At 54.3% G+C, this 24103-nt stretch overlaps 3 protein-coding genes across 7 annotated transcripts; all 3 read left to right on the top strand.

Annotated features, from left to right (window-relative positions):
- The first annotated feature begins 246 nt into the window (after positions 1–246).
- On the top strand, positions 247–11173 carry PRIM1 (DNA primase subunit 1). 3 transcript variants are annotated; one of them, XM_036399890.1, is made up of 12 exons: positions 247–371; positions 1000–1154; positions 1232–1338; positions 1418–1491; positions 2153–2289; positions 3722–3780; positions 4807–4916; positions 6988–7209; positions 8262–8331; positions 9620–9705; positions 10251–10349; positions 11000–11173. In XM_036399890.1, the coding sequence occupies exons 1-12, from the start codon at positions 269–271 to the stop codon at positions 11017–11019; spliced, it is 1242 nt and encodes a 413-aa protein (XP_036255783.1). In that variant the 5' UTR covers positions 247–268; the 3' UTR covers positions 11020–11173. The 3 variants fall into 3 exon arrangements, with proteins under 3 accessions (XP_036255783.1, XP_036255782.1, XP_036255784.1); XM_036399889.1 differs by having other exon boundaries at positions 10251–11173; XM_036399891.1 differs by lacking the exons at positions 8262–8331; positions 11000–11173 and having other exon boundaries at positions 10251–10359.
- An 866-nt stretch (positions 11174–12039) lies between these two features.
- NACA (nascent polypeptide associated complex subunit alpha) lies at positions 12040–23188 on the top strand. The gene is made up of 8 exons (XM_036399899.2): positions 12040–12102; positions 12476–12547; positions 21787–21872; positions 21963–22040; positions 22262–22408; positions 22545–22673; positions 22848–22970; positions 23061–23188. Exons 2-8 carry the CDS (start codon positions 12478–12480, stop codon positions 23073–23075), a joined length of 648 nt encoding a protein of 215 aa, XP_036255792.1. The 5' UTR covers positions 12040–12102; positions 12476–12477; the 3' UTR covers positions 23076–23188.
- Positions 12562–21780, top strand: LOC129046990 (basic proline-rich protein-like). Of its 3 annotated transcripts, none has more exons than XM_054517726.1 (2): positions 12562–19834; positions 19889–21780. In XM_054517726.1, the coding sequence occupies exons 1-2, from the start codon at positions 16907–16909 to the stop codon at positions 20639–20641; spliced, it is 3681 nt and encodes a 1226-aa protein (XP_054373701.1). In that variant the 5' UTR covers positions 12562–16906; the 3' UTR covers positions 20642–21780. The 3 variants fall into 3 exon arrangements, with proteins under 3 accessions (XP_054373701.1, XP_054373702.1, XP_054373700.1); XM_054517727.1 differs by having other exon boundaries at positions 12563–19093; positions 19154–21780; XM_054517725.1 differs by having other exon boundaries at positions 12563–20949; positions 21253–21780.
- Positions 23189–24103: the final 915 nt, after the last annotated feature.

Below are 24103 nucleotides of genomic sequence, written 5' to 3'. Positions count from 1 at the left end.
CTCGCATCCCGGGATATCCCCGCACCTCAGCACCCCACGACCCTCCCGGTCCCGGGACCCCCCGGACCCCAGACCCCGGGACCCCGCAGACCCTGGGGCATCCCCTCCCGTCCATCCCGGGCCCTCCCCGGTGCTTTGCTCTCCTCCCACTCTCCCCGAGCCGCGCACTCCCGGTTCCCGGTGCCCCCCGGGGCCGGACTACAACTCCCGGCAGCCCCCGGGGCTGGCGCCGCCGTTTCCCGCCGCCTCCCGGCGCTCCGTTCCCGCCATGGCGGGCTTCGATCCGGCGGCGCTGCCCGAGCTGCTCCCGGTCTACTACCGGCGGCTCTTCCCGCACGGCCCCTACGGCCGCTGGCTCAGCTACGGCGGCGGTGAGCGGGGAGGGGGGGAACCGGTACCGGGCAGGGGGTTCTACCGGGGACCGTGATACCGGGCAGGGGGAACCGGTACCGGGCAGGGGGTTCTACCGGGGACCGTGATACCGGGCAAGGGAACCGATATCGGGCAGGGGGTTCTACCGGGGACCGTGATACCGGGCAAGGGAACCGATACCGGGCAGGGGGTTCCACCGGGGACCGTGATACCGGGCAAGGGAATCGATACCGGGCGGGGGGCTCCGCCGGGGATCGTGATACCGGACGGGGAGCATCGATAACGGGCGGGGGGCGCCGATACAGGGGGAGAGGCATCGATACCGGGCTGGGGGGAATCAATACCGAGCGGAGGCATCGATACCGGACTGGGGGAATCGATACCGAGTGGAGGCATCGATACCGGCTGGGGTCACCGATCCCGGGTGGGGGGCACCGATCCCGGGTGGGGGGCACCGATACCGGACGGCAGCACCGCGATGCCGGATCCCAGCGCACCTTGGGGTGCCGGGACGGGCGGTGCGTGGTTGCACTGACCGGGACACCGGGAGGAGCAGGGAAAGGGGGGTCTGGGGGTGACTGTAATGGGGGGATTTAGGATAGCCTTGACCCCTCTCGGTCCCTGCAGTGAAGAACTACTTCCAGCTGCGGGAATTCTCCTTCACCCTGCGAGACGATGTCTACCTGCGCTTCCAGTCCTTCAGCAGCCCCCAGGAGCTGGAGCGGGAACTGCAGAAGATCAACCCCTACAAAATCGACATCGGGGCCGTCTATTCCCACCGGGTGAGTCCCGGCCACCGTGCTGGGGGGCGTCTGCAGGGGTCTCTGGCCACGCTGAGCCCATCCCGTCCTTCCTGCAGCCCAACCAGCACAACACGGTGCACCTGGGAGCCTTCCAGCCGCAGGAGAAGGAGCTGGTGTTTGACATTGACATGACGGATTACAATGATGTCAGGACGTGCTGCAGGTTCTTCAGGGGGTTCTGGGGCTGGGAGGGGGTTCAGGGGTGTGGGGTGTCCACCTGAGCCCCCTCATTCTGCCCCCAGCTCGGCTGATATCTGCTCCAAGTGCTGGACGCTGATGACCATCGCCGTCCGCATCATCGACCGCGCGCTCGTGGGTGAGGGCCTTGGGGACACACGGGGCATGTCCAGGTCCCACAGATGCCAGACCCCAGAGAATTCACAGAATTTATAGAATGACCAGTCTGGAAGAGAATTTTAAGGTCATCAAGTCCAACCTAACCCCAAACACCTCAACCAAACCACAGCACTGAGGGCCACGTTCAATTTTTGGTAAAAACATTCAGGGATGGTGACTCCACCACCTCCTTCTGGAAATTCCCAAAATTCCCAGAATTCACAGAATCATTGGGTTGGAAGAGAACTTTAAGACCACTGAGTCCAACCCCTCAACTAAACCATGGCACCAGTGCCACATCCAGGCTTGTTTTAAACCCATCCAGGGATGGTGACTCCACCACCTCCCCAGGTAGAACATTCCAGAACTTTATCACCCTTCCTGTGAAAATCTTTTTCCTAATAACCAACCTAAATTTCCCTTGGCACAGCTTGAGGCCAAGGTGCTGCCTGGAGAAAGAGCCTGACCCTCTCTGTGGGAAATGCATTTGTAGAAAATTTTTAAAGTTTGAGAGAAGGTTCACATCGTGTGAACGCTTTGGGTGGTCACCACAGCCTGTCCCAATGTGGCCCCCCCCAAAGCCATCTATGGCCCCCAAAATCCATCTGTGTGTCCCCCAAACCCCATGTGTGCCCCCACAGAGGACCTGGGCGTGCGGCACCGCCTGTGGGTGTACTCTGGCAGGAGGGGTGTGCACTGCTGGGTGTGCGACGACAACGTCAGGAAATGGTCCCCAGCCCTGAGGGCAGCTGCTGTGGAGTACCTGAGCCTGGTCAAGGTGGGTTTGGGTACCCCCTGAGCCTGGTCAAGGTGGGTTTGGGTACCCCTGAGCCTGGTCAAGGTGGGTTTGGGTACCCCTGAGCCTGGTCAAGGTGGGTTTGGGGGCTTTGGGTACCCCCTAATCCTGCTGAAGATGGGTTTGGGTACACTTGAGCCTGGTGAAGGTGGGTGCCAGGGGGGCCAGGAACCCCCTGCCCACTTCTGAGCCTGTGGAAGGTGGGTTTGGGCACCCCCTGAGCCTGTGGAAGGTGGGTTTGGGTACACCTGAGCCTGGTCAAGGTGGGTTTGGGGGGCTTTGGGTACCCCTGACCCTGGTGAAAATGGATTTAGGGGGGTTTGGGTACCCCTGAGCTGTGGAAGGTGGGTTTGTGGGGGTTTGGGTACCCCTGAGCTTGGTGAAAATGGATTTATGAGGCTTTGGGTACCACTGAGCCTGGTCAAGGTGGGTTTAGGGGGGGTTTGGGTACCCCTGAGCTTGGTGAAAATGGGTTTATGTGGATTTGGGTACACCTGAGCCTGGTGAAGATGGGTTTGGGTACCTCCTGATCCTGATAAAGGTGGGTTTGGAGGGGTTTGGGTACATCTGAGCCTGGTGAAGATGGGTTTGTGGTGGTTTGGGCCCTCCCTGACCCTGGTGAAGGTGGGTTTGGAGGGGTCTGAGCATCCCCTGGTCCTGGTGACGGTGGGTTTGGGGGGGTTTGGGCACCCCTGACCCTGGTGAAGGTGGGTTTATGGGGGTTTGGGCACCCCTGACCCTGGTGAAAATGGGTTTTGGGGGGTTTGGGCACCCCTGACCCTGGTGAAGGTGGGTTTTGGGGGGGTTTGGGCACCCCTGACCCTGGTGAAGGTGGGTTTTGGGGGGTTTGGGCACCCCTGACCCTGGTGAAGGTGGGTTTTGGGGGGTTTGGGCACCCCTGACCCTGGTGACGGTGGGTTTATGAGGGTTTGGGTACCCCTGACCCTGGTGACGGTGGGTTTATGAGGGTTTGGGTACCCCTGACCCTGGTGAAGGTGGGTTTATGGAGGTTTGGGAACCCCTGACCCTGGTGAAAGTGAGTTTTGGGGGGTTTGGGCACCCCTGACCCTGGTGAAGGTGGGTTTATGGGGGTTTGGGCACCCCTGACCCTGGTGACGGTGGGTTTTGGGGGTCTAGGCACCCCCTCATCCTGGTAAAGGTAGGTTTGAGGGTTTGGGCACCCCTGACCCTGGTGAAGGTGGGTTTGTGAGGGTTTGGGTACCCCTGACCCTGGTGAAGGTGGGTTTGGGGGGGTCTGAGCATCCCCTGACCCTGGTGAAGGTGGGTTTATGGGGGTTTGGGCACCCCTGATCTTGGTGAAAATGGGTTTATGGGGGTTTGGGCACCCTGCCCCTGGAGCAGGTGGGTTTGGGGTGCCCAGGCCCCCCAGCCTGACCCCCCCTGTATCCCCCAGGGTGGTGCAGACACGGTGAAGAAGGTGAGCCTCTCCCAGCCCGTGCATCCCTTCATCAGGTGGGTGAGGATTTGTCAGATTAAACCTTTTTTGTTTTTTGAACCCAAACACGGGACAAGTGAGAGGCATTTGAAAAGTTTTTATTCTAAAAAGTAAAAACTTTTATACTGAAAGCTATTCTAAAAATTTTGGTTTAATTCTTACAATTTTTTTTCTTTTAATTAGTGTTAATAAACTTTATATAAGTGATATATATATACAATGAATAGAAAATTATATATATTTTTAAAGTAATATATTTTATATATTATATATAATGTATATATTATTTTATCAATGTACATAATATATATTACATACATTAATATAACAATATATACATTGTATAATATATAATGTATATATTGCTATTTTAATATATAATATTATGTTATATATTAATATATAGTATTATATGTTATATATTAATATATTAATGTTTATTATTATCTATTACATACATACATTATAATATATAATTATATATGATTATATGTAATTCTATATATTATAATGTGTGTATATAATAGATAATAGAAAACATGAATATATTTCATTATGTATATTATATATTATGCCTTAATATATATTGTATATAATGTATATAATGATATGTATAAAATATACCTTATATATATATAAATTAATATATATATAAATATATAAAGTAAATATAAGAATGAAATGATAAATATATAAAAATAAAGATGAAATAGATAATTTTCATATAACAATATAATATAATATAATATAATATAATATAATATAATATAATATAATATAATATAATATAATATAATATAATATAATATAATATTATATTATATTATATTATATATAAGGAAAATATAAAAAAATAAATATATAAATACAAATTATCCAGATTAAAAATATATATTTATAACGCCAGCATGAACTATACCATCTCTATTATAAATAAAATAAAATAATAAAATAGAATAAAACTTTTTGAAAAGCCTCTCACTTGGCCCATATTTGTGCCCAAAAAGTCCCTTTTTGCACTGATGCCAGCGCTGTGTCCCCAGGCGCTCGGTGGCCGTGGTGCAGGAATACTTTGAGCAGCACGCGCTGCTGGGCCAGGACATCCTGGGCAGCCCCGAGAGGTGGGACAAGGTGCTGGCCCTGCTCCCCGAGGGTATCCTTCCAGGTGGGGTTAAAATGTGGGGTTAAAATTAAAATATGGGGTTAAAATTGAAATACGGGGTTAAAGTTGAAATACGGGGTTAAAATGTGGGGTTAAAGTTGAAATATAGGAGTTAAAATGTGAGGTTAAAATTAAAATATAGGGTTAAAATGTGGGGATTAAAATTGAAATACAGGGTTAAAATATGAGGTTAAAATTAAAATATGGGGTTACAATGTGGGGTTAAAGTTGAAATATGGGGTTAAAATATGGGGTTAAAATGGGTTAAAATTGAAATATGGGGTTGAAATATGGGGTTATAGTTGAAATATGGGATTGAAATATGGGGTTGAAATACGGGGTTAAAATATGAGGTTAAAATTAAAATATGGGGTTAAAATATGGGGTTAAAATTGAAATACGGGGTTAAAATTAAAATATGGGGTTAAAATGGAAATACGGGGTTAAAGTTGAAATATGGGGTTAAAATGTGGGGTTAAAGTTGAAATACGGGGTTAAAATATGAGGTTAAAATTAAAATATGGGGTTAAAATATGGGGTTAAAATTGAAATACGGGGTTAAAATTAAAATATGGCGTGAAAGCATGGGGTTAAGATTAAAACATGAGGTTATAAATGTCCTTCCTGCCCAGGACATCCTGGGCAGCCCCGAGAGGTGGGACAAGGTGCTGGCCCTGATCCCTGAGGGTATCCTTCCAGGTGGGGTTAAAATGTGGGAAAATGTGGGGTTAAAATTAAAATATGGGGTTAAAGTTGAAATATAGGGGTTAAAATGTGGGGTTAAAATTGAAATATGGGGTTAAAATATGGGGTTAAAATTGAAATATGGGGTTAAAATGTGGGGTTAAAGTTGAAATATGGGGTTAAAATATGGGGTTGAAATGTGGGGTTAAAGTTGAAATACGGGGTTAAAATATGAGGTTAAAATTGAAATATGGGGTTAAAATGTGGGGTTAAAATTGAAATATGGGGTTGAAATATGGGGTTGAAATATGGGGTTAAAATATGGGGTTAAAGTTGAAATACCGGGTTAAAATAGGGAGTTAAAGCATGGGGTTAAATTATGCAGTTAAAATATGGGGTTAAAATTAAAATATGGGATTAAAACTTGGGGTTAAGATGGGGTTGAAGCATGGGGTTAAAATGGGGTCCTGGAAGGGTAAGTGGGGTCCTGGAAAGGGTAAAACAGATCCTGGAAGGGTAAATGTGCTTCTGGAAGGGAAAATGTGGTCCTAGAAGGGTAAATGGCATCCTGGAGAGGCTAAATGGGGTCCTGGAAAAGTAAATGGCATCTTGAGGGGTAAATTGGGTCCTGGAAAGGCTAAATGGGGTCCTGGAAGGGTAAATGGCATCCTGGAAAGGGTAAAACAGATCCTGGAAGGGTAAATGCAGTCCTGGAACGGTAAATGTGATCCTGGAGGGTAAAAGAGATCCTGAAAGGGTAAACGTGATCCTGGAAAGGGTAAAACAGATCCTGGAAGGGTAAATGCAGTCCTGGAAGGGTAAATGTGGTCCTGGAAGGGTAAATGGGGTCCTGGAAGGGTAAATGCGGTCCTGAAAGGGTAAATGGGGTCCTGGAAGGGTAAATGTGATCCTGGAAGGGTAAATGTGATCCTGGAGGGTAAAAGAGATCCTGGAAAGGGTAAAACAGATCCTGGAAAGGGTAAATGCAGTCCTGGAAGGGTAAATGGGGTCCTGGAAGGGTAAATGCGGTCCTGGAAGGGTAAATGGGGTCCTGGAAGGGTAAATGTGATCCTGGAAAGGGTAAAACAGATCCTGGAAGGGTAAATGCGATCCTGGAAGGGTAAATGGGGTCCTGGAAGGGTAAATGGGGTCCTGGAAGGGTAAATGCGGTCCTGGAAGGGTAAATGGGGTCCTGGAAGGGTAAATGTGATCCTGGAAAAGGTAAAAGAGATCCTGGAAGGGTAAATGGGGTCCTGGAAGGGTAAACGTGCTCCTGGAAGGGTAAATGTGATCCTGGAAGGGTAAATGTGATCCTGGAAGGGTCAGTGCGGTCCTGGAAGGGTCAATGGCACGGTGGCTGAGCCTTGACGGCCGTCAGAGCTGCGGGAGCCGCTGCAGGCGGAGTTCCCCCGCAAGAAGGACTCGGTGCAGCGCTGGGAGCTGCTGCGGGCCCGCGCCGAGCGGGAGCGGGAGCGGGGCCGGGCCGGGCACCCCGAGTGGGAGGTGATGCTGCAGCTCTGCTTCCCCCGCCTGGACTGCAACGTCAGCAAAGGGCTCGGCCACCTGCTCAAGAGCCCCTTCAGCGTGCACCCCAAAACAGGTGGGCATGGGGGGAAATGGGGTTGGAGGGAGGGGGAAAGGGAGATGGAAATGGGAAAGAGTTTTAGAAATGGCTTTGTAAGTAAGAGTGGATGGGTTTAAAAAAATGGCTTTATAAATAAGAGAGGATGATTTAGGGGCTGTAATTATGATGTGTTGGAGTGGAGAAATAGTGGAATAACTGTTGTTCTAAATTGTAATTATTATTAGAACTATTATTAGAATTATTATTATAAGTTAGTTTGTTATTTTATATTATACTGTATATAATAGATATAATTATATATGTATTTTGGTATGTAAAATATATCAAATTTATAATAAATTTATATATAATTTATTTTTAATGTATAAATTATTTTAAATTTATACTTTAAAATAAATATATATAATTTATATGAATTTATATAAATTTATATAAATTTATATAAAATATTTTAATTTATAATTTATTTTAAATTTGTATAAATTTTATTATTAATTTCTATATAATTTATTTAGAATATATAATTTATTTAAAATGTAAATAATTTTAATTTAAATTTATATAAAAATTCTTTTAAATATATAATTCATTTTAAATTTATAGAAATTTTTTGTATGTAGAATATGTATTTTAAATATATATATATAGCAATATATATTAATATAATATATTCTATAATGCTTTAAATTATATATTAAAATAGATATAAAAAATATATATATTTACTATAGAATCATATATATTATATGGATAATTTAGATATAAATTATAAATAATATATTATATTACATATAATAAATTATTTAATACTATACCAATATGAATCTCCTTATTTATTATATTAATGTTATATGATAATTATTATAAATTACTGTAGATTATGTTTCTGATTATTATAATTAATTTTTTATTAATTGCATTTATTATTGTAATTATACATCATAACAGCTGTATTATCCCACCCTTCACATAAAACCAAAAACAAAACACAACTTTTTAAAACACCTCTCAGTTACCCCATGTCCAAGCCCAAAAAACCCTAAACCCACAACCCCGCTGTGTCTCAGGGCGCATTTCAGTCCCTCTGGACCTGCAGAAGTTGGATGAGTTTGATCCATTCTCAGTCCCCACCATCACGTATGTCACTGGGAGCACTGCGGGGTCCTGGTGCTGCCAGAGCCCCCCAGAATCCAAAACCCTAAACCTAAACTGAATCCCAAACCCTAACCCAAACCCTAAACCTAAACTGAATCCCAAACCCTAACCCAAACCCTAAACCCTAACTGAATCCCAAACCCAAACCCTAAACCTAAACTGAAACCCAAACCCAAACCCAAACTCTAACTGAATCCCAAACCCAAACCCTAAACCCAAACCCAAACCCTAACCCATCACATAAATCACTGGGAGCACCGGGGTGTCCTGGTGCTGCAAGAGCCCCCCAGAACGTCCCTAACCCAAACCCGAACTCAAAACCCTAAACCCTAACATTAAATCTAAACTGAAACCTGACTCTGACCTTGATCCTGACCCCAACTCTAACCCTGACCCTAATCCTACCCTGACCCTAAACCTTACCCTTATCCCAGCCTTAACCCCGACCCCAAACCTTACCCTTATCCTGACCCTGGCCCCAACCCTACCCTGACCTTAACCCTACCCTAAATCTGACCTTAATCCTCACCCTAACCCTGATCCTAAACCATGACCCTAACCCTAACACTGACCCTAAACCTAACTCTAAATCTGACACTGACCCTAAACTTACCCTAAACCGAACATTAACCTTAACCCTAACCCTAACCTTGACTCTTAACCTGACCCTAACCCTGACACTAACCCCTAACCTTGACCTTAACAATGACACTGACCCTGACCTTAAACCTGATCCTAACTCTGACCCTAACCCCTAAACCTGATCCTAACACTGACCCTGACCTTAACCCCACCCTAAACCTGACCTGGACCCTAACCCTGACCTTAATCCTACCCTGTCCCTAACCCTGATCCTAATCCTCACCCTAACCCTAATCCTGACCGTAACCCCTAAACTTGACCCTAATCCTCACCCTAACCCTGCCCCTACTCCGAACGCTGACCCTAAACCTGCCCTGTTTGTCCGTCTGTCCCATGTCTGTGCCATGTCTGTCCCGTGTTTGTCTGTCTGTCCCGTGTCTGTGCCATGTCTGTGCCATGTCTGTGCCATGTCTGTCCCGTGTTTGTCCGTCTGTCCCATGTCTGTGCCATGTTTGTCCATCTGTCCCGTGTCTGTGCCATGTCTGTCCCGTGTCTGTGCCATGTCTGTCCCATGCTTGTCCATCTGTCCCGTGTCTGTGCCATGTCTGTGCTATGTCTGTCCCGTGTTTGTCCATCTGTCCCGTGTCTGTGCCATGTCTGTGCCATGTCTGTCCCGTGTCTGTGCCAGGTCTCTGTGCCAGGAGCTGGATGCGGCCGGCAGCGATGGCGAGCAGGATGGGGAGGGGGACACCGAGCCCAAACGGCGCATGAGGGGTGAGGGGGAGGGTTTGGGGTCAGGGATGGGGTTTGGGATCAGAGTTTGGGGTGTGGGGTGGGGTTTGGGGTCAGGGTTTGGGGTTTGTGCTCAGGGATAGAGTGTGGGGTCAGGGCTTGGGGTCAGAGATGGGGTTTGGGTGTCTGTCCCTTTGGATTTGAGGGTCAGGGCTGTGGTTTTGGGGGTCAGGGATGGTGTTTTGGGGGTCATGGCTGTGGTTTGGGGGTCATGGCTGTGGCTTTGGGGGTTAGGGTCAGGGTTTGAGGGTTAAAGCTGTGGTTTTGGGGTCAAGGTTGGGATTTTGGGAGGTCAGGAACAGGGTTTTGAGGGTCAGGGCTGGCATTTGGGGGTCAAGGTTGGGATTTTGGGGGTCAAGGTTGGGATTTTGAGGGTCATGGCTGTGGTTTTGGGGGTCGGGGATGGAGTTTTGGGGGTCGGGGCTGTGATTTTGGGGGTCGGGGCTGTGGGTTTGGAGCTCAGGGCTGGGGTTTGGAGCTCAGGGCTGGGGTTTTGGGGTCCCATCACCCCCTCCCCACACCTGCAGACTACAGGAGGACCAGCCTGGCCCCGTTTGTGAGGCTCCTGGAGCAGTTCGTGGAGGGGCTGGAGAGCGCCCGGCGGGGAGAGCGCATCCGCCGCAGCGGTGGGACCCCAAAAACCACCCCAAAAACCACCCCAAAAGGGGCCCTCTGCCTCTCAGAACGGCTTTGGGGGGCTCCTGTGGGACGTGGGGGTCGGCCCTGCTGGATTTGGGGGTTTCTGATTGGATTTGGGGTCTCTCCCTTTGGATTTGGGGGTCTTCCCCATTGGATTTGGGGTCTGTCCTTCTGGATTTGGGGTCTTTCATTGAATTTTGGGTGTCTGTCCCTTGGGATTTGGGGTCTGTCCCTTTGGATTTGGAGTCCGTCCCATTTTATTTGGGGGTCTTTCACTGAATTTTTGGGGCTGCCCCATTGAATTTGGGGGTTTCTCATTGGATTTGGGGTCTGTCCTGTTGGATTTGGGAGCATTTTATTGAATTTTGGGGTCTGTCCCTTTGGATTTAGGGGCATTTTATTGAATTTTGGGACCTGTGCCTTTGGATTTGGAGTCTGTCCCATTTTATTTGGGGGTCTTTCACTGAATTTTGGGGACTGTCTCTCTGGATTTGGGGGTATTTAATTGAATTTTTGGGGTTTGCCCTGTTGGATTTGGGGGTTTCTCATTGGATTTGGGGTCTGTCCCTTTGGATTTGGGGGGTTTTAATCGAATTTTGGGGTCTGGAAAAACCTCTCAATTTCTCCCTTTTTGCAGATCTCCAAGGAGATTTCTGAGGCCTGGACACTGCCAGTGTTGTCACTGTCACCTCCCCTTGCCATGGGGGTCCCGTGGAGCAGCCAAACCCCCCAGGCCCCCTGTCCCTGCCCTGTTTTTGTACCTTTTGTACTTTTTTTTTACACAAAAACAATTAAATGTTTCTGTCAGCTTTGTGCTGGGGTGTGCTGAGGAGGGTGGGGGTCCCTGCTCTGCAGTGTGGGGTCACTGCCCCCAGTCCCCTGCCTGGACCCCCTAACCTTGCCCTGACCCCCTGTCCTGACCTCCTGACCCTTTAACCCTGCTCTGACCCCATAACCCTGCCTGGACCCCCTTCCCTGACACTATAACCCTGTCCTGACCCTGTCCTAAACCTGCCTAGACCCCCTAAAACTGCCCTGACCCTCTAACCCTGTCCTGAGCCCTTAATCCTGCCTGGACCCCCTGTCTTGACCCCCTAAACCTGCCTGGACCCCCTAAACCTGTCCTGACTCCTTAACCCTGCCCTGACCCTGCTGGGACCCCCTGTCCTGACCCCATAACCCTGCCTGGATCCTGCCTGACGCCCTAAACCTGCCTGGACCCCCTAATCTTGAATGGACCCCCTACCCTGACCCCATAACCGTGCGTGGACCCCCTAAACCTGTCCTGACCCCTTGTCCTGATCCCCCAACCCTGCCCTGACCCCCTAATCCTGCTTGGACCCTCTAATCCTGCCTGGACCCCTTGTCCTGACCCCCAAAACCTGCCTGGACCCTCTAACCCTGCTCTGAGCCCCTAACCCTGCCTGGACCCCCTACCCTGACCCCATAACCCTGCCTGGATCATGCCTGACCCCCTAAACCTGTCCTGACCCCTTGTCCTGACCCTCCAATCCTGTTCTGACCCCCTAAACCTGCCCTGACCCCCTGTCCCCCCCCCGGTTTCTCCCCGCCCTCACGGTGAGGCCCGAGCAGAGCCCGGAACTCCGGAGCGCGGCCGCGGGGGCCGGGCCGGGCCGTTGTTGCCGGGGCTCTCCCCCTGCCCCGGAAGTCGCGCTCCCGGAAGTCGCGCTGCCCTCTCGGTCTCTTTCCGCCGCCATCTTGGGCCCCGCTCCCCGCACAGTGAGTCCCGCGCCGCCATCCGCCGTCATCCACCGCCATCCGCCGCTCCGGGCGCCGCTTGCCGCTAGCAGGATGAGCGGGTGGCCGGGAGGAGCCGGTTGAGGCCATCGATGGGGTCGTGGGAACGCCGGGCAGGGCAGAGGGGGCGGGGGGGAGGAGGCGGCCTAGGCCCGGCACCGGCACCGGGACGGCGACCGAGATCGGGATCGGGCTCTGCCTGTGCCGTACGGCCGAGCTGTCTCGGTAGATTTTCCCGGTAGAGGGAAGCGCGCGGTGTCCGAACGGGGTGGGAAGGACGAGTTACCGGTGGTGGCCCCGGGGCTGTACCGGAGCCCCGGCGAGCCCGGGCCTGTCGGTTTGTCCATTCCCGTAGAAATGCCCGGCGAAGCCACAGAAACCGTCCCGGCCACGGAGCAGGAGCTGCCGCAGCCGCAGGCGGAGACAGGTAAGGCCAGGGGGTGCTGCGGGGCGGTTTTGGGGCTGATTCCCGGGATCCCGGGGCGGTTTTGGGGGCGATTCCCGGGATCCCCTCACCGGGCAGGGGAAGCTGCGGCTTCCCGGGGAGGTGCGCCGGGACGCGGTGGCGGCGGGGGTTGTGTGAGCCCGGTTTGGGTCTTGTCACGTCCCCCGCGGGGGTTTTGGGGTGTCCGTTCCGTGGTCTCGCTTTGGGCCGGTTCTGTGCCGATTTCCCGGCCGGAGCACGCGGGGAACGGGACCGGGGACGGGGGAGCGGAGCGGGGACTCCTCGTGTTCCTAAGTCCCAGGACCGGGGATGGGTCCGAGCTCGGTTTGGGTGGGAGAGGAGAGAAGCGGCCGTGGCCAGGTCGGGGTGTTTAATTTGGAGTCCTGTCCTATGGGATTTGGGGGCCTGTCCCACTGGATGTGGGGATTCCGTCCTATTGAATTTGGGGACTTGTCCCACTGGATTTGGGATCCTGTCCTATTGGATTTGGGGTCCTGTCCTATGGGATTTGGGGGCCTGTCCCACTGGATTTGGGGATTCCGTCCTATTGGATCTGGGGACTTGTCCCACTGGATTTGGGGTGCTGTCCTGTAGGATTTGGGATCCTGTCCTACTGGATTTGGGGGGGCCTGTCCCATTGGTTCTGGCGACCTGTCCTATGGGATTTGGGGTCCTGTCCCACTGGATTTGGGGACCTGTCCTGTCGGATTTGAGGATCTGCCTTATTGGATCTGGGGGTCTTTCATTGAATTTTGGGGATCTGTCCCTCTGGATTTGGGGGTCTTCCATTCAGTTTTGGGGGTCTGTCCCTTTGGATGTGGGGACTTGTCCTGTTGGATTTGGGGGCCTGTCCCATTGGATTTGGGGTCTCTCACTGAATTTTGGGGGTCTGTTCCCCTGGATTTGGAGTCTGTCCCTCTGGATTTGGGGGGTCTTTCATTCAATTTTGGGGATCAGTCCTATCAGATTTTGGGGTTGGTCCCATTGAATTTGGGGGTTTCTCCCTGAATTTTGTGTGTCTGTCCCTTTGGATTTAGGGGTCTGCCCCATTGGATTTGGGGCTCTCTCACTGAATTTTGGACATCTGTCTTGTAGGATTTGGGGGTTTCTCATAGGATTTGGGGTCTGTCCCATTGTGGGACCACCACAGAGGGCTGGTGACAGAGAGGGGACACAAGCAGGGAGCTGAGTGATGGCTGTTGCTGTGACAGCTGCACCGACGATTCCCAGGAGCTGCTGAGCTCCTTATCCCTCCCAGCGTTGCTGAAATTCCTCTTTGGGGCCCTCCCAATGCAGTGGCTCCTCTGTCCCTCTCAACTGACAGCTCCCAAAATTCTCCTGCTCCTGGGATTCCTCAGGCAGGATTTTGGGATTCCCAAATCCCCTGATTTGGGATTCCTTCCTTGGGATTCCTCCTTGGATTTTCATCTTTTTCCTTGGAAAAATTTTGGAGATGTGGGGCTGGTGCACGCTGATCCAGAGGGATTCTGGGCAGAAATCCCCTGGTTTTGGGGAATCTTTTAGCTTGGGATGTTTGAGAAGGAACCAAGCAAAGGTGGGGCTGTGGGGGAGAAGCAGGAATGATTGTGTTCATCAGGAATGTGCTCAGAAGGAACAGGGAGAGCAGGCAGGGATAAAAGATCGTTCTGGAGAGGGTGGCATGGCCTGTTCTGTGCCCTTGGCAGCACTTGCTGCTCCTTTGGGAGGCACCAGAACGTTCCTTGGAGCAGAAAATGTCCTGGCACTGCTGTCCAGCCCTGATTGGGGGTAAAATGGGGCATTAGCAGCACCTTTCAAGACCCCATTCCTGGGGTAGGGACAGAGATGGCATTCCCTGCATGTGACACTGATCCCAGGGTGGGACAGGGACACAGCACCTGGGAGGGACAGGATCCAACATTTTAGGGGGGTCAGAGCAGGTTTGGGAGGTCCAGGCAGGGTTATGGGGTCAGAGCAGGTTTGGGAGGTCCAGGCAGGGTTATGGGGTCAGAGCAGGTTTAGGGGGTCCAGGCAGGGTTATGGGGTCAGAGCAGGTTTGGGGGGTCCAGGCAGGGTTATGGGGTCAGGAAAGGGTCTGGGCAGGGTTATGGGGTCAGGAAAGGGTCCAGGCAGGGAACCCCCTCCCCCAGCTCCTCCCCAGAGCAAGGGGACCCCCACCCTTCTCAGCACATCCCAGCACACGGGTGACCAGAAACATTTAATGGTTTTTGTATAAAGAAAAGTACAAAAGGGACAGGGACACAGCACCTGGCAGGGACAGGACAAAAGGGACAGGGACACAGCACCTGGCAGGGGCAGGACAAAAGGGACAGGGACACAGCACCTGGCAGGGACAGGATCCATGGAATGGAGCTGGCTCTGGGCTCTGTCACTGCCCTGGGTGGCAGAGAGACCAGGATATGACTGTGACACTGATCCCAGGGTGGGACAGGGACACAGCACCTGGCAGGGACAGGATCCATGGCACGGGGCTGGCCCCAGGGTGGGACAGGGACAGGATCCATGGCACGGGGCTGGCCCCAGGGTGGGACAGGGACAGGATCCATGGCATGGGGCTGGCTCTGGGTTGGTCCCAGGGTGGGACAGGGACAGGATCCATGGCACGGGGCTGGCTCTGGGTTGGTCCCAGGGTGGGACAGGGACAGGATCCATGGCACAGGGCTGGCTCTGGGCTCTGCAGCTCCCGAGGGCGGCGCCGTGACGGGCTGGTTCTGCTGGTTGGACCAGCCCTGCCCTGCCCTGCCCAGCTCTGCTGGGCTCTGCCCTCCCTTGGATCTCTTTTGGCTGCTGGGAATGGTGTTGGGAATGTCAGGGCTGTCCAGGCTCTCAGGAGCTGGAGGCTGAATCCCCTCATGGCCCCTTTACTAAATGGTGCCCCTTGATTGCTGCTTAGCATTGGGAATTTCATTGGGAATTTCATTGGGAATGTCAGGGCTCTCTCCAGGCTCTCAGGAGCTCGAAGATCAGCCCTGGCATGGCCTCTTCACTAAATGGTGCCCTTTGATTGCTGGTTGGCATTGGGAATTTTGTTGGGAATTTAATTGGGAATGCCAGGGCTCTCTTCAGGCTCAGCCCTGGCACAGCCTCTTCCCTAAACAGTCCCTAAACAGTGCCCTTTGATTGCTGGTGGCATTGGGAATTACCTTGGGAATTTTGTTGGGAATTTCACTGGGAATGTCAGGGCTCAGCTCTGGCTCAGGAGCTGGGAGCTGAATCCTCCATGGCCCTTTCCCTAAACAGTGCCCCTTGATTGCTGCTTGGCATTGGGAATTTCATTGGGAATTTTGTCAGGAATGTCAGGGCTCTGTCCAGGCTCAGCTCTGGCTCAGGAGCTGGAAGCTGAACCCTCTCATGGCCTCTTTAAATGGTGCCCTTTGATTGCTGCTTGGCATTGGGAATTTCATTGCTCCAGGTACTCCTGTAACCCCTGGTGTGCCACATGAACCAGCCTGTGCCATTCTGGGGGCTGCATTCCATTAACCCTGACAGCTTCCAGGGAATTGGGGGGCACTGGGGGGCCTGGCCCCACCACCCCCATGTCATTGTGCCCTCCCTGATTGGAGGGAGGGGGCTCCCAAAGCACTCCCAAGAGTAACTCCACATGAGAGTGGAATTATATTATATTTTTTAAATATTTTATTTATTTGTAGATTTATTTTTTGGGGTTATATTTGACTTTCCCTTCCTCTTCTTGGGTGGGTCCTTATGGAGGGGAGGGTCTTCTTGGAGGGAGGGGTCTCCCAGAGCACTCCAGGAGTAATTCCACATGTCAGTGGAATTATATTATATTTTTCTAATATTTTATTTATTTCTGTCTTTATTTTTTGGGTTATATTTGACTTTCCCTTCATCTTCTTGGGTGGATCTTTATTCCCCCTGCACCCCAAGGGGCAATGTCATTGTGCCCTCCCTGGTTGGAAGGAGAGGGCTCCCAGAGCACTCCAAGAGTAATTCCACATGTCAGTGGAATTATATTCTATTTTTTTAATATTTTATTTATTTCTATATTTATTTTTTGGGGTTATATATGACTTTCCCTTCCTCATCTTGGGTAGATCTTTATATTCCCCCTGCAGCCCAAGGGGTGGCCCCAGGCTGGTGAGCAGCCCTGGGTGTCCTGACAGATTCTGGGGCTGCACAGGGGTTGTGACAGCCCCTTTGGCAGGAGGGCAGAGCTGGATCCCTGCATTTCTGGAGCTTCCTGGTGGTTCAGGGAGTGCCTGCTGCCATCCAGGGCTCTCAGGAAAATCTGTGTTCTAGAAGGGATTGAACGTCCTGCCCCGTGCTGCCCCTGGCAGTGCCTGCTGGGCCAGAAGCCAGAGGAATGCCAGGCCTGGCTGCATGCCCCCCTCCTGTTTCTCCTCCTCCTCTCATGGCTCACTCTGTTTCTCTCCTTTAGCTGCTCTCCATGCTGCTCATTCCCCACCTCTGACTCCATCTCCATCTGCCCAGGCGCAGCTGCCCAGCCCTGCCCCAGGCCCTGTGTCCCCTCCCGTGGTCCCAGCTGCAGCCATCCCCGTGTTCTCTGTGCCCCCCCAGCCCCCTGCCCCAGCTCTGCTGGCCTCAGCCCCCCCTGCCCCTCCTCCAGCTCCTCAGGCCCCCGTGGCTTTCGCAGCCCCAGGATCTCCAGGGCCTGCCCCAGTTAGCCCAGTGTCCCCAGGATTCCCAGCTCCAGTGTCACCTGGCCTGGCTGCTGCTTCTGCTGCAGTGACAGTGGCCCCTCTTGTCCCCACAGTGAGCCCCACTTCTCTCCCAGCTGCTCTCAGCTCTGCCATGAAATCTTCTCCCACTGCAGCCTCTGGAGCAGCCCCGGCGCCTTTCCCTCCCTCTGGAGCAGCCCCAGCTCCTCTTCCTCCCTCTGGAGCAGCCCCAACTCCTCTTCCTCCCTCTGGAGCAGCCCCAACCCCTCTTCCTCCCTCTGGAGCAGCCCTAACCCCTCTTCCTCCCTCTGGAGCAACCCCAACTCCTCTTCCTCCCTCTGGAGCAGCCCCAACTCCTCTTCCTCCCTCTGGAGGGGCCCCAGCTCCTCTTCCTCCCTCTGGAGCAGCCCCTCTCCTGCCTCCCCCATCCCGTCCCCTCCTGGCATCTCCCCCAGCAGTGCCCCCCAGTTTGCTGCCAGTGTCCCCCCAGAGTCCAGAATCACCCCCACATCCCACAGTCCCTGTGTGTCCTGCTGGAATTCCTGCTGCTCCAGCCTCTCCCCGAGCCCCAGCTCCAGCCCTGGTCGGTGCCATCTCTCCCCCTGTCTTCCTGGCTGCCCCCAAAGCTCCTTTGTCACCTCCTATCCCTCTGCTGCCAGCTGGGTCAACCCCTGGTTCCCCAGTCCCACCACTGCTCCCAGTTGCTCCTTCTGCTGCCAAGGCCTCTCCCATGGGACCCCCAGCCCCTCGAGCAGCTCCAGTGGCTCCTGCCCTGTCCCCACCTGCACTGGGAGCTGCCATCTCTGTCCCAGGGCTCCCAGCAGCAGCTCCTGCTGTCCCCTCTGCCAGCTGTCCCCCTGTCACAGCCCCCATGGCAGCTCCAGCCACCCCTCCTGTCGCTAAACCAGCACCTGGGAGCCCGGCCACTGCCCCAGCTGCCACCTCTGTCCCTGTCACACCATCCCTGGTGCCTCCAGCCACCCCTCCTGTGGCTAAACCAGCACCTGGGAGCCCGGCCACTGCCCCAGCTGCCACCTCTGTCCCTGTCACACCACCTATGGTGGCTCCAGCCACCCCTCCTGTGGCTAAACCAGCTCCTGGGAGTCCGGTCACTGCCCCAGCTGCCACCTCTGTCCCTGTCACACCATCCATGGCGGCTCCAGCCACCCCTCCTGTGGCTAAACCAGCTCCTGGGAGCCCAGCCACTGCCCCAGCTGCCACCTCTGTCCCTGTCACACCACCCATGGCGGCTCCAGCCACCCCTCCTGTGGCTAAACCAGCTCCTGCTGCCCCTGTCACACCACCCTTGGCATCTCCATCCTCTCCAGCTGCCCCTCCCTCAGCCAAAGATGCTGCCAAGGGCTCTGTTGTTGCCTCAGCTGCCGCTCCAACTCCTCCCAGCCCAGCTCCAGCCACCCCACCTGCAGCCAAAACTGCTCCCAAGAGTCCTTCTCCTTCCACCCCATCCCCTGCCAGCCCAGCTCCTGCAGCTCCACCAGCTCCAGCAGCCAAAACGCCCCCAAAAAGCCCTGCCAAGGCCACCCCCACTGAGGACAAGGCACCCCCAAAAAGCCCTGCCAAGGCCACCCTCACTGAGGACAAGGCACCCCCAAAAAGCCCTGCCAAAGCCACCCCCACTGAGGACAAGGCACCCCCAAAAAGCCCTGCCAAAGCCACCCCCACTGAGGACAAGGCACCCCCAAAAAGCCCTGCCAAAGCCACCCCCACTGAGGACAAGGCACCCCCAAAAAGCCCTGCCAAAGCCACCCCCACTGAGGACAAGGCACCCCCAAAAAGCCCTGCCAAAACCACCCCCACTGAGGACAAGGCACCCCCAAAGAGCCCTGTGAAAGCCACCCCAGCTCCACCAGCCTCTCCTGAAGAGAAGGCACCCCCAAAAAGCCCCACTGAGGCCAAGGCACCCCCAAAAAGCCCCACTGAGGCCAAGGCACCCCCAAAAAGCCCCAATGAGGCCAAGGCACCCCCAAAAAGCCCTGCCAAGGTCACCCCTGCTCCAGCCACCCCCACTGAGGACAAGGCACCCTCAAAGAGCCCTGCCAAAGCCACCCCAGCTCCAGCAGCCTCTCCTGAAGAGAAGGCACCCCCAAAAAGCCCCACTGAGGCCAAGGCACCCCCAAAAAGCCCTGGCAAAGCCACCTCACCTCCAGCAGCCTCTCCTGAAGCCAAGGCACCCCCAAAAAGCCCCACTGAGGCCAAGGCACCCCCAAAAAGCCCTGGCAAAGCCACCCCAGCTCCACCAGGCTCTCCTGAAGACAAGGCACCCCCAAAGAGCCCTGCCAAGGCCACCCCAGCTCCAGCTTCCCCTGGAGCAGCCAAAAAACCTCCCAAGGGCAGCCCTGTGACTGCCCCATCCTCTCCTGTGGCTCCAGCACCTTCAGCTGCTCCTGCTGAGGCCAAAACACCCCCAAAGAGCCCTGGCAAAGCCACCCCAGCTCCAGCTGCCCCTGCTGCAGCCAAAGGATCTCCAAAAAGCCCTGCTGAGGCCAAAACACCCCCAAAAAGCCCTGCTGAGGCCAAAACACCCCCAAAAAGCCCTGCTGAGGCCAAGGCACCCCCAAAAAGCCCTGCTGAGGCCAAAACACCCCCAAAAAGCCCTGCTGAGGCCAAGGCACCCCCAAAAAGCCCTGCTGAAGCCAAAACACCCCCAAAAAGCCCTGCCAAGGCCACCCCAGCTCCAGCCACCCCTACTGAGGCCAAGGCACCCCCAAAAGGCCCTACTGAGGCCAAGGCACCCCAAAAAAGCCCCGCTGAGGTCAAGGCACCCCCAAAAGGCCCTACTGAGGCCAAGGCACCCCCAAAGAGCCCTGCAGAGGCCAAGGCACCCCAAAAAAGCCCCACTGAGGCCAAGGCACCCCCAAAAAGCTCTGGCAAAGCCACTCCCCCTCCAACCACCCCCGCTGAGGCCAAGGCACCCCCAAAAAGCCCCGCTGAGGCCAAGGCACCCCCAAAAAGCCCTGCCAAGGCCACCCCAACTCCAGCAGCCACACCCCCACCTCCTGCCCCAGCTTCTGGTGCCCCTCCCAAGCCCCCAAGCCCCGCCAAGAAGCAGCAGCCCCTCCCCAATAACAAGGTGGCCAAGCCCCCCCCGAAATCCGCGCCCGGTGACGATGATGAGGAGCTGCCACCTCTGCTCCCACCCGAGCCACCCGTGCTGCTGGAGCTGTCCCCTGCCACGGGGGTGCTGGCACCACAGCCCATCCTCAAGAATGACAAGGGTATTTTTGGTTTTTGTGCATGGAGTGTCACTGGATGCCCACGGGGTACTAACGGCGTGCCCGGCGTGTGCCAGGGGGTGGGGACAGGGGTGAGCACGGTGCCAGCGGTCACTAACGCGTGTCCTCGGGCACGGAGCACGGCCTGGCGGTTGTGGTTTGTGGTTTGTGGTTGGTTTGTGGCATGGGCACTGCAAAAATGAGATGAGATGAGCTGGCTTCACACTGAGGAGATGCCCACGTGCCTGGCACTGCTGCGTGTGTGGTGTGGCCTCGTGGCGGCAAACTGGGATGTCCCCACGCTATGCCTGAAGTGTTGGCACACCTTGACACCCGCAGAGAGGTTTGCCAAGGCTCCTGTGTGCCATGAGGGCTGAATCCAGGTAAAGGCTGCACGGGAGCATCAGGGTCAGCACCTCCAGGTGACCTCCGAGGTTGGGGACACCCAGCTCTGCTTCAGTAACTGGTGTGGTCAGTGCCGTGGGTCACAACTGTGGCTGGTGGCCCTCAGGTCCTGTGAGGGGGGTTTGGGGTTATCCCAGATCATCCTGGATAATCTCAGGTCCCCTGAGGGGGGTTTGGGGTTATCCCAGATCATCCTGGTGGCCCTCAGGTTCCCTGAAGGGGGTTTGGGGTTATCCAGATCATCCTGGTGGCCCTCAGGTCCCCTGAGGGAGGTTTGGGGTTATCCAGATTATCCTGGTGGCCCTCAGGACCCCTGAGGGGGGTTTGGGGTTATCCCAGATTATCCTGGTGGCCCTCAGCTCCTGTGAGGGGGGTTTGGGGTTATCCAGATTATCCTGGTGGCCCTCAGGTCCCTGAGGGGGGTTTTGGGTTATCCCAGATCATCCTGGTGGCCCTCAGGTTCCCTGAAGGGGGTTTGGGGTTATCCAGATCATCCTGGTGGCCCTCAGGTCCCTGAGGGAGGTTTGGGGTTATCCAGATTATCCTGGTGGCCCTCAGGTTCCCTGATGGGGTTTTGGGGTTATCCCAGATCATCCCTGCAGTGAAGCCACAGATGTGCAGCGCCCTGGTGGCTCTTTGAGTGGGGTCTTGGTGCCCTGTGCCAGCTCTGCCTTTGAGGGGACTCAAGAGAGGCCCTGTCACACTGAACTGCCACCTCCTCCTCGGGCTGGTGCCACAGGCTGGAGCTCCCTCAGGATCCATTGCAGAGCCTCTGGGCACCTTTGGGGCTGCTCCCACCATGGCAAGGCTGAGAACCCAGCGGTGCCACCCTGCTGATGGCATTCAGAGTGCAGGGAATGCTCTGCCCACCCCCTAACTGGGCTGACTGGTGGCAAACCAGTGTGCCCTGGGCCTTGCTGAGTTGGGCTGTGTGTCTCTGCAGGGTCTGGCACAGAGTCCGACAGCGATGAATCCGTACCAGAGCTCGAAGAGCAGGACTCCACACAGGCCACGACGCAGCAGGCACAGGTAGGGGAGGTGGCAGAGGCCATCCACGGTGGATCAGAGTCCCTGCCGTGCCACCCCAGCATTGTCACTGATCCTTTTCCCTCCCTGCAGCTCGCGGCAGCAGCCGAAATAGACGAAGAACCCGTCAGCAAAGCAAAACAGAGCCGGAGTGAGAAGAAAGCTCGCAAGGTGAGGCTGCTTCATCTGTCCCAGGGCTCAGAGGGACACTGGGGACCTCAGCAGTCCTGGACTGGAGTGTTCCCTGCAGCTGCTCCGTGGCAGTAAATGCACATTTCCATGTGTATCCACACAGCAAGTGTTGGATCTGGAGTTTGGAGAGAGGATTGGGCACATCTGGGCTGGCTCCAGAGCTCTTCTTCCCTCAGTGACCTTTCCCTGGTGTTTTTCAGGCAATGTCCAAGCTGGGCCTTCGCCAGGTGACAGGAGTGACCAGAGTCACCATCCGGAAATCCAAGAACATCCTGTTTGTCATCACAAAGCCAGACGTGTACAAGAGCCCGGCGTCAGACACCTACATTGTCTTTGGAGAGGCCAAGGTGAGCCCACCCTGGTGCCAGCAGGGCTGGTTTCTCCTTCCTGTCACCTGTGCACTGTGTGGCTCCTGCCAGGGAATGTGCTGGCACTGCCCAGGACTGGCAGCACTCGCTCCTTTTCTTCTCTTCCCTCCTGCAGATCGAAGACCTGTCCCAGCAGGCTCAGCTGGCAGCTGCTGAAAAGTTCAAAGTGCAAGGAGAACCCGTTTCCAACATCCAGGAAAACACACAGACCCCCACGGTGCAGGAGGAGAGCGAGGAAGAGGAGGTGAGGCCTTCCCCAGCCTCTCTGTGGGGTTAATCCACAAATTCCTCTCCTTCATCAAAGGGAGAGCACAAGGTCCTGCCCTGGGGGTGTTGACAGTGCAGGCCTGACCTCCTGGCTCTCAATCCAACCCCAAGCCTGGAATGGCACCGATCCCGGGCTCTGTTTCTCTTTCAGGTTGATGAAACCGGCGTGGAGGTGAAAGACATCGAGCTGGTGATGTCGCAGGCGAACGTGTCGCGGGCGAAGGCCGTGCGAGCCCTCAAGAACAACAGTAACGACATCGTAAACGCGATAATGGTGAGCCCCGGGGGGCAGCAGCTTTTGGGGGGCGTCCCTGAGGGGAGCTGCTGCCTCTGAGCTGCCTCCTGACTCCCTTTCTCCCCACAGGAACTGACGATGTAGCTGCCGGAGGGAGGAGCCTTTTTTGGTGTTTCAGAGAAGAGTAAAATACGACTAAATTTAAAATTTGTACTATTTCTATCGGTTAATAAAGTTGTGGCTTATTGTTGGTGAAATCACTGCTCTGTGGTGCTTTGCTGCCTGCCTTTCCCTGGGATTTGTGGCCTCAGGGTGGAGCCTTCCTCCCGGGAAGATCCTGGTGCTGATAGCCCGTCCTGGAACAGCACCTGCCCGTTCCCTCCTTTCCTTCCTGTCCCACAGCCTGGCTGGACACCGGCCCAGCTGCAGGGTCACCCCTTCATCCCCTCAGGGTTCCCTTCAGGGGGGCTCCTCACGGCCCTGCAGCAGGCAGGGATGAGGATCAGGGCTGAGGTTGTGTTCACAGGGGTCGAGGGAAGAGATGAGAATCTTGACTCCCATGTTTTGGAAGGCTGATTTATTATTTTAGGATATATATTATATATTGTCCCCCTGTGCTGGCACTGCTGGAGCCCCAGATTCCTCCAGGACAGGGTCAGAGTGGAATTTCAGGAGGAATAAAAGGTGGTCAGGCTTTGGAGCCGCCTGGAGAAAAGGAGGCTCAGGGGGGAATTTCCACCCTGCAACTCCCTGATGGGAGAGTGGAGCCAGGTGGGATCAAAATCTGCTCCCAGGGGACACCAGAGCAAAAGGAAATGGCCCCAAGTTCCTGCAGGAGAGGTTCATGGTGGACATCAGGAGGGATGAAAGGTAGTCAGGCTTTGGAACTGCCTGGAGAACAGGAGGCTCTGAGGGGAATTTTCACCCCAAAACTCCCTGATGGGACAACAGGGTCGGTCCCGGGGGTCCCAATGGGAGGGGTCTCATGGGGGGGGGGTCCTAGTGGGGGGGTCCCAATGGGTGTGGGGGGGTCCCGGGGCTCCCTTCCCTCTCTCCTGTCGCCGCGCCTCACTGCGCATGCGCGCCCAGAAGCTGCTGGAAGGGCAGCGGGGCGGGGGCGCGCGCGGGGGGGCGGGGGCGCGCGCGGGGCCGCGCACGCGCGGTCGGCGGCG

Source organism: Molothrus ater, chromosome 30 (genome assembly GCF_012460135.2).
Source record: "Molothrus ater isolate BHLD 08-10-18 breed brown headed cowbird chromosome 30, BPBGC_Mater_1.1, whole genome shotgun sequence".
NCBI lineage: Eukaryota > Metazoa > Chordata > Aves > Passeriformes > Icteridae > Molothrus > Molothrus ater.
Note: the sequence above shows the minus strand (reverse complement) of the source record. Positions and strands in the feature narration are given on the sequence as shown.

Bases quoted from the DNA above. Each gene is read 5' to 3' on its own strand.
- PRIM1 (XM_036399889.1), top strand. From the start codon at position 269: ATGGCGGGCTTCGATCCGGCGGCGCTGCCCGAGCTGCTCCCGGTCTAC. The intron at 1,492-2,152 runs GTGAGGGCCTTG...GTGCCCCCACAG, and splicing joins CATCGACCGCGCGCTCGTGG to AGGACCTGGGCGTGCGGCAC. The intron at 7,210-8,261 runs GTGGGCATGGGG...GCTGTGTCTCAG, and splicing joins CAGCGTGCACCCCAAAACAG to GGCGCATTTCAGTCCCTCTG.
- NACA (XM_036399899.2), top strand. From the start codon at position 12,478: ATGCCCGGCGAAGCCACAGAAACCGTCCCGGCCACGGAGCAGGAGCTG. The intron at 12,548-21,786 runs GTAAGGCCAGGG...GTGTCTCTGCAG, and splicing joins GCAGCCGCAGGCGGAGACAG to GGTCTGGCACAGAGTCCGAC. The intron at 22,674-22,847 runs GTGAGGCCTTCC...TTTCTCTTTCAG, and splicing joins AGGAGAGCGAGGAAGAGGAG to GTTGATGAAACCGGCGTGGA.
- LOC129046990 (XM_054517725.1), top strand. From the start codon at position 16,907: ATGCCCCCCTCCTGTTTCTCCTCCTCCTCTCATGGCTCACTCTGTTTC.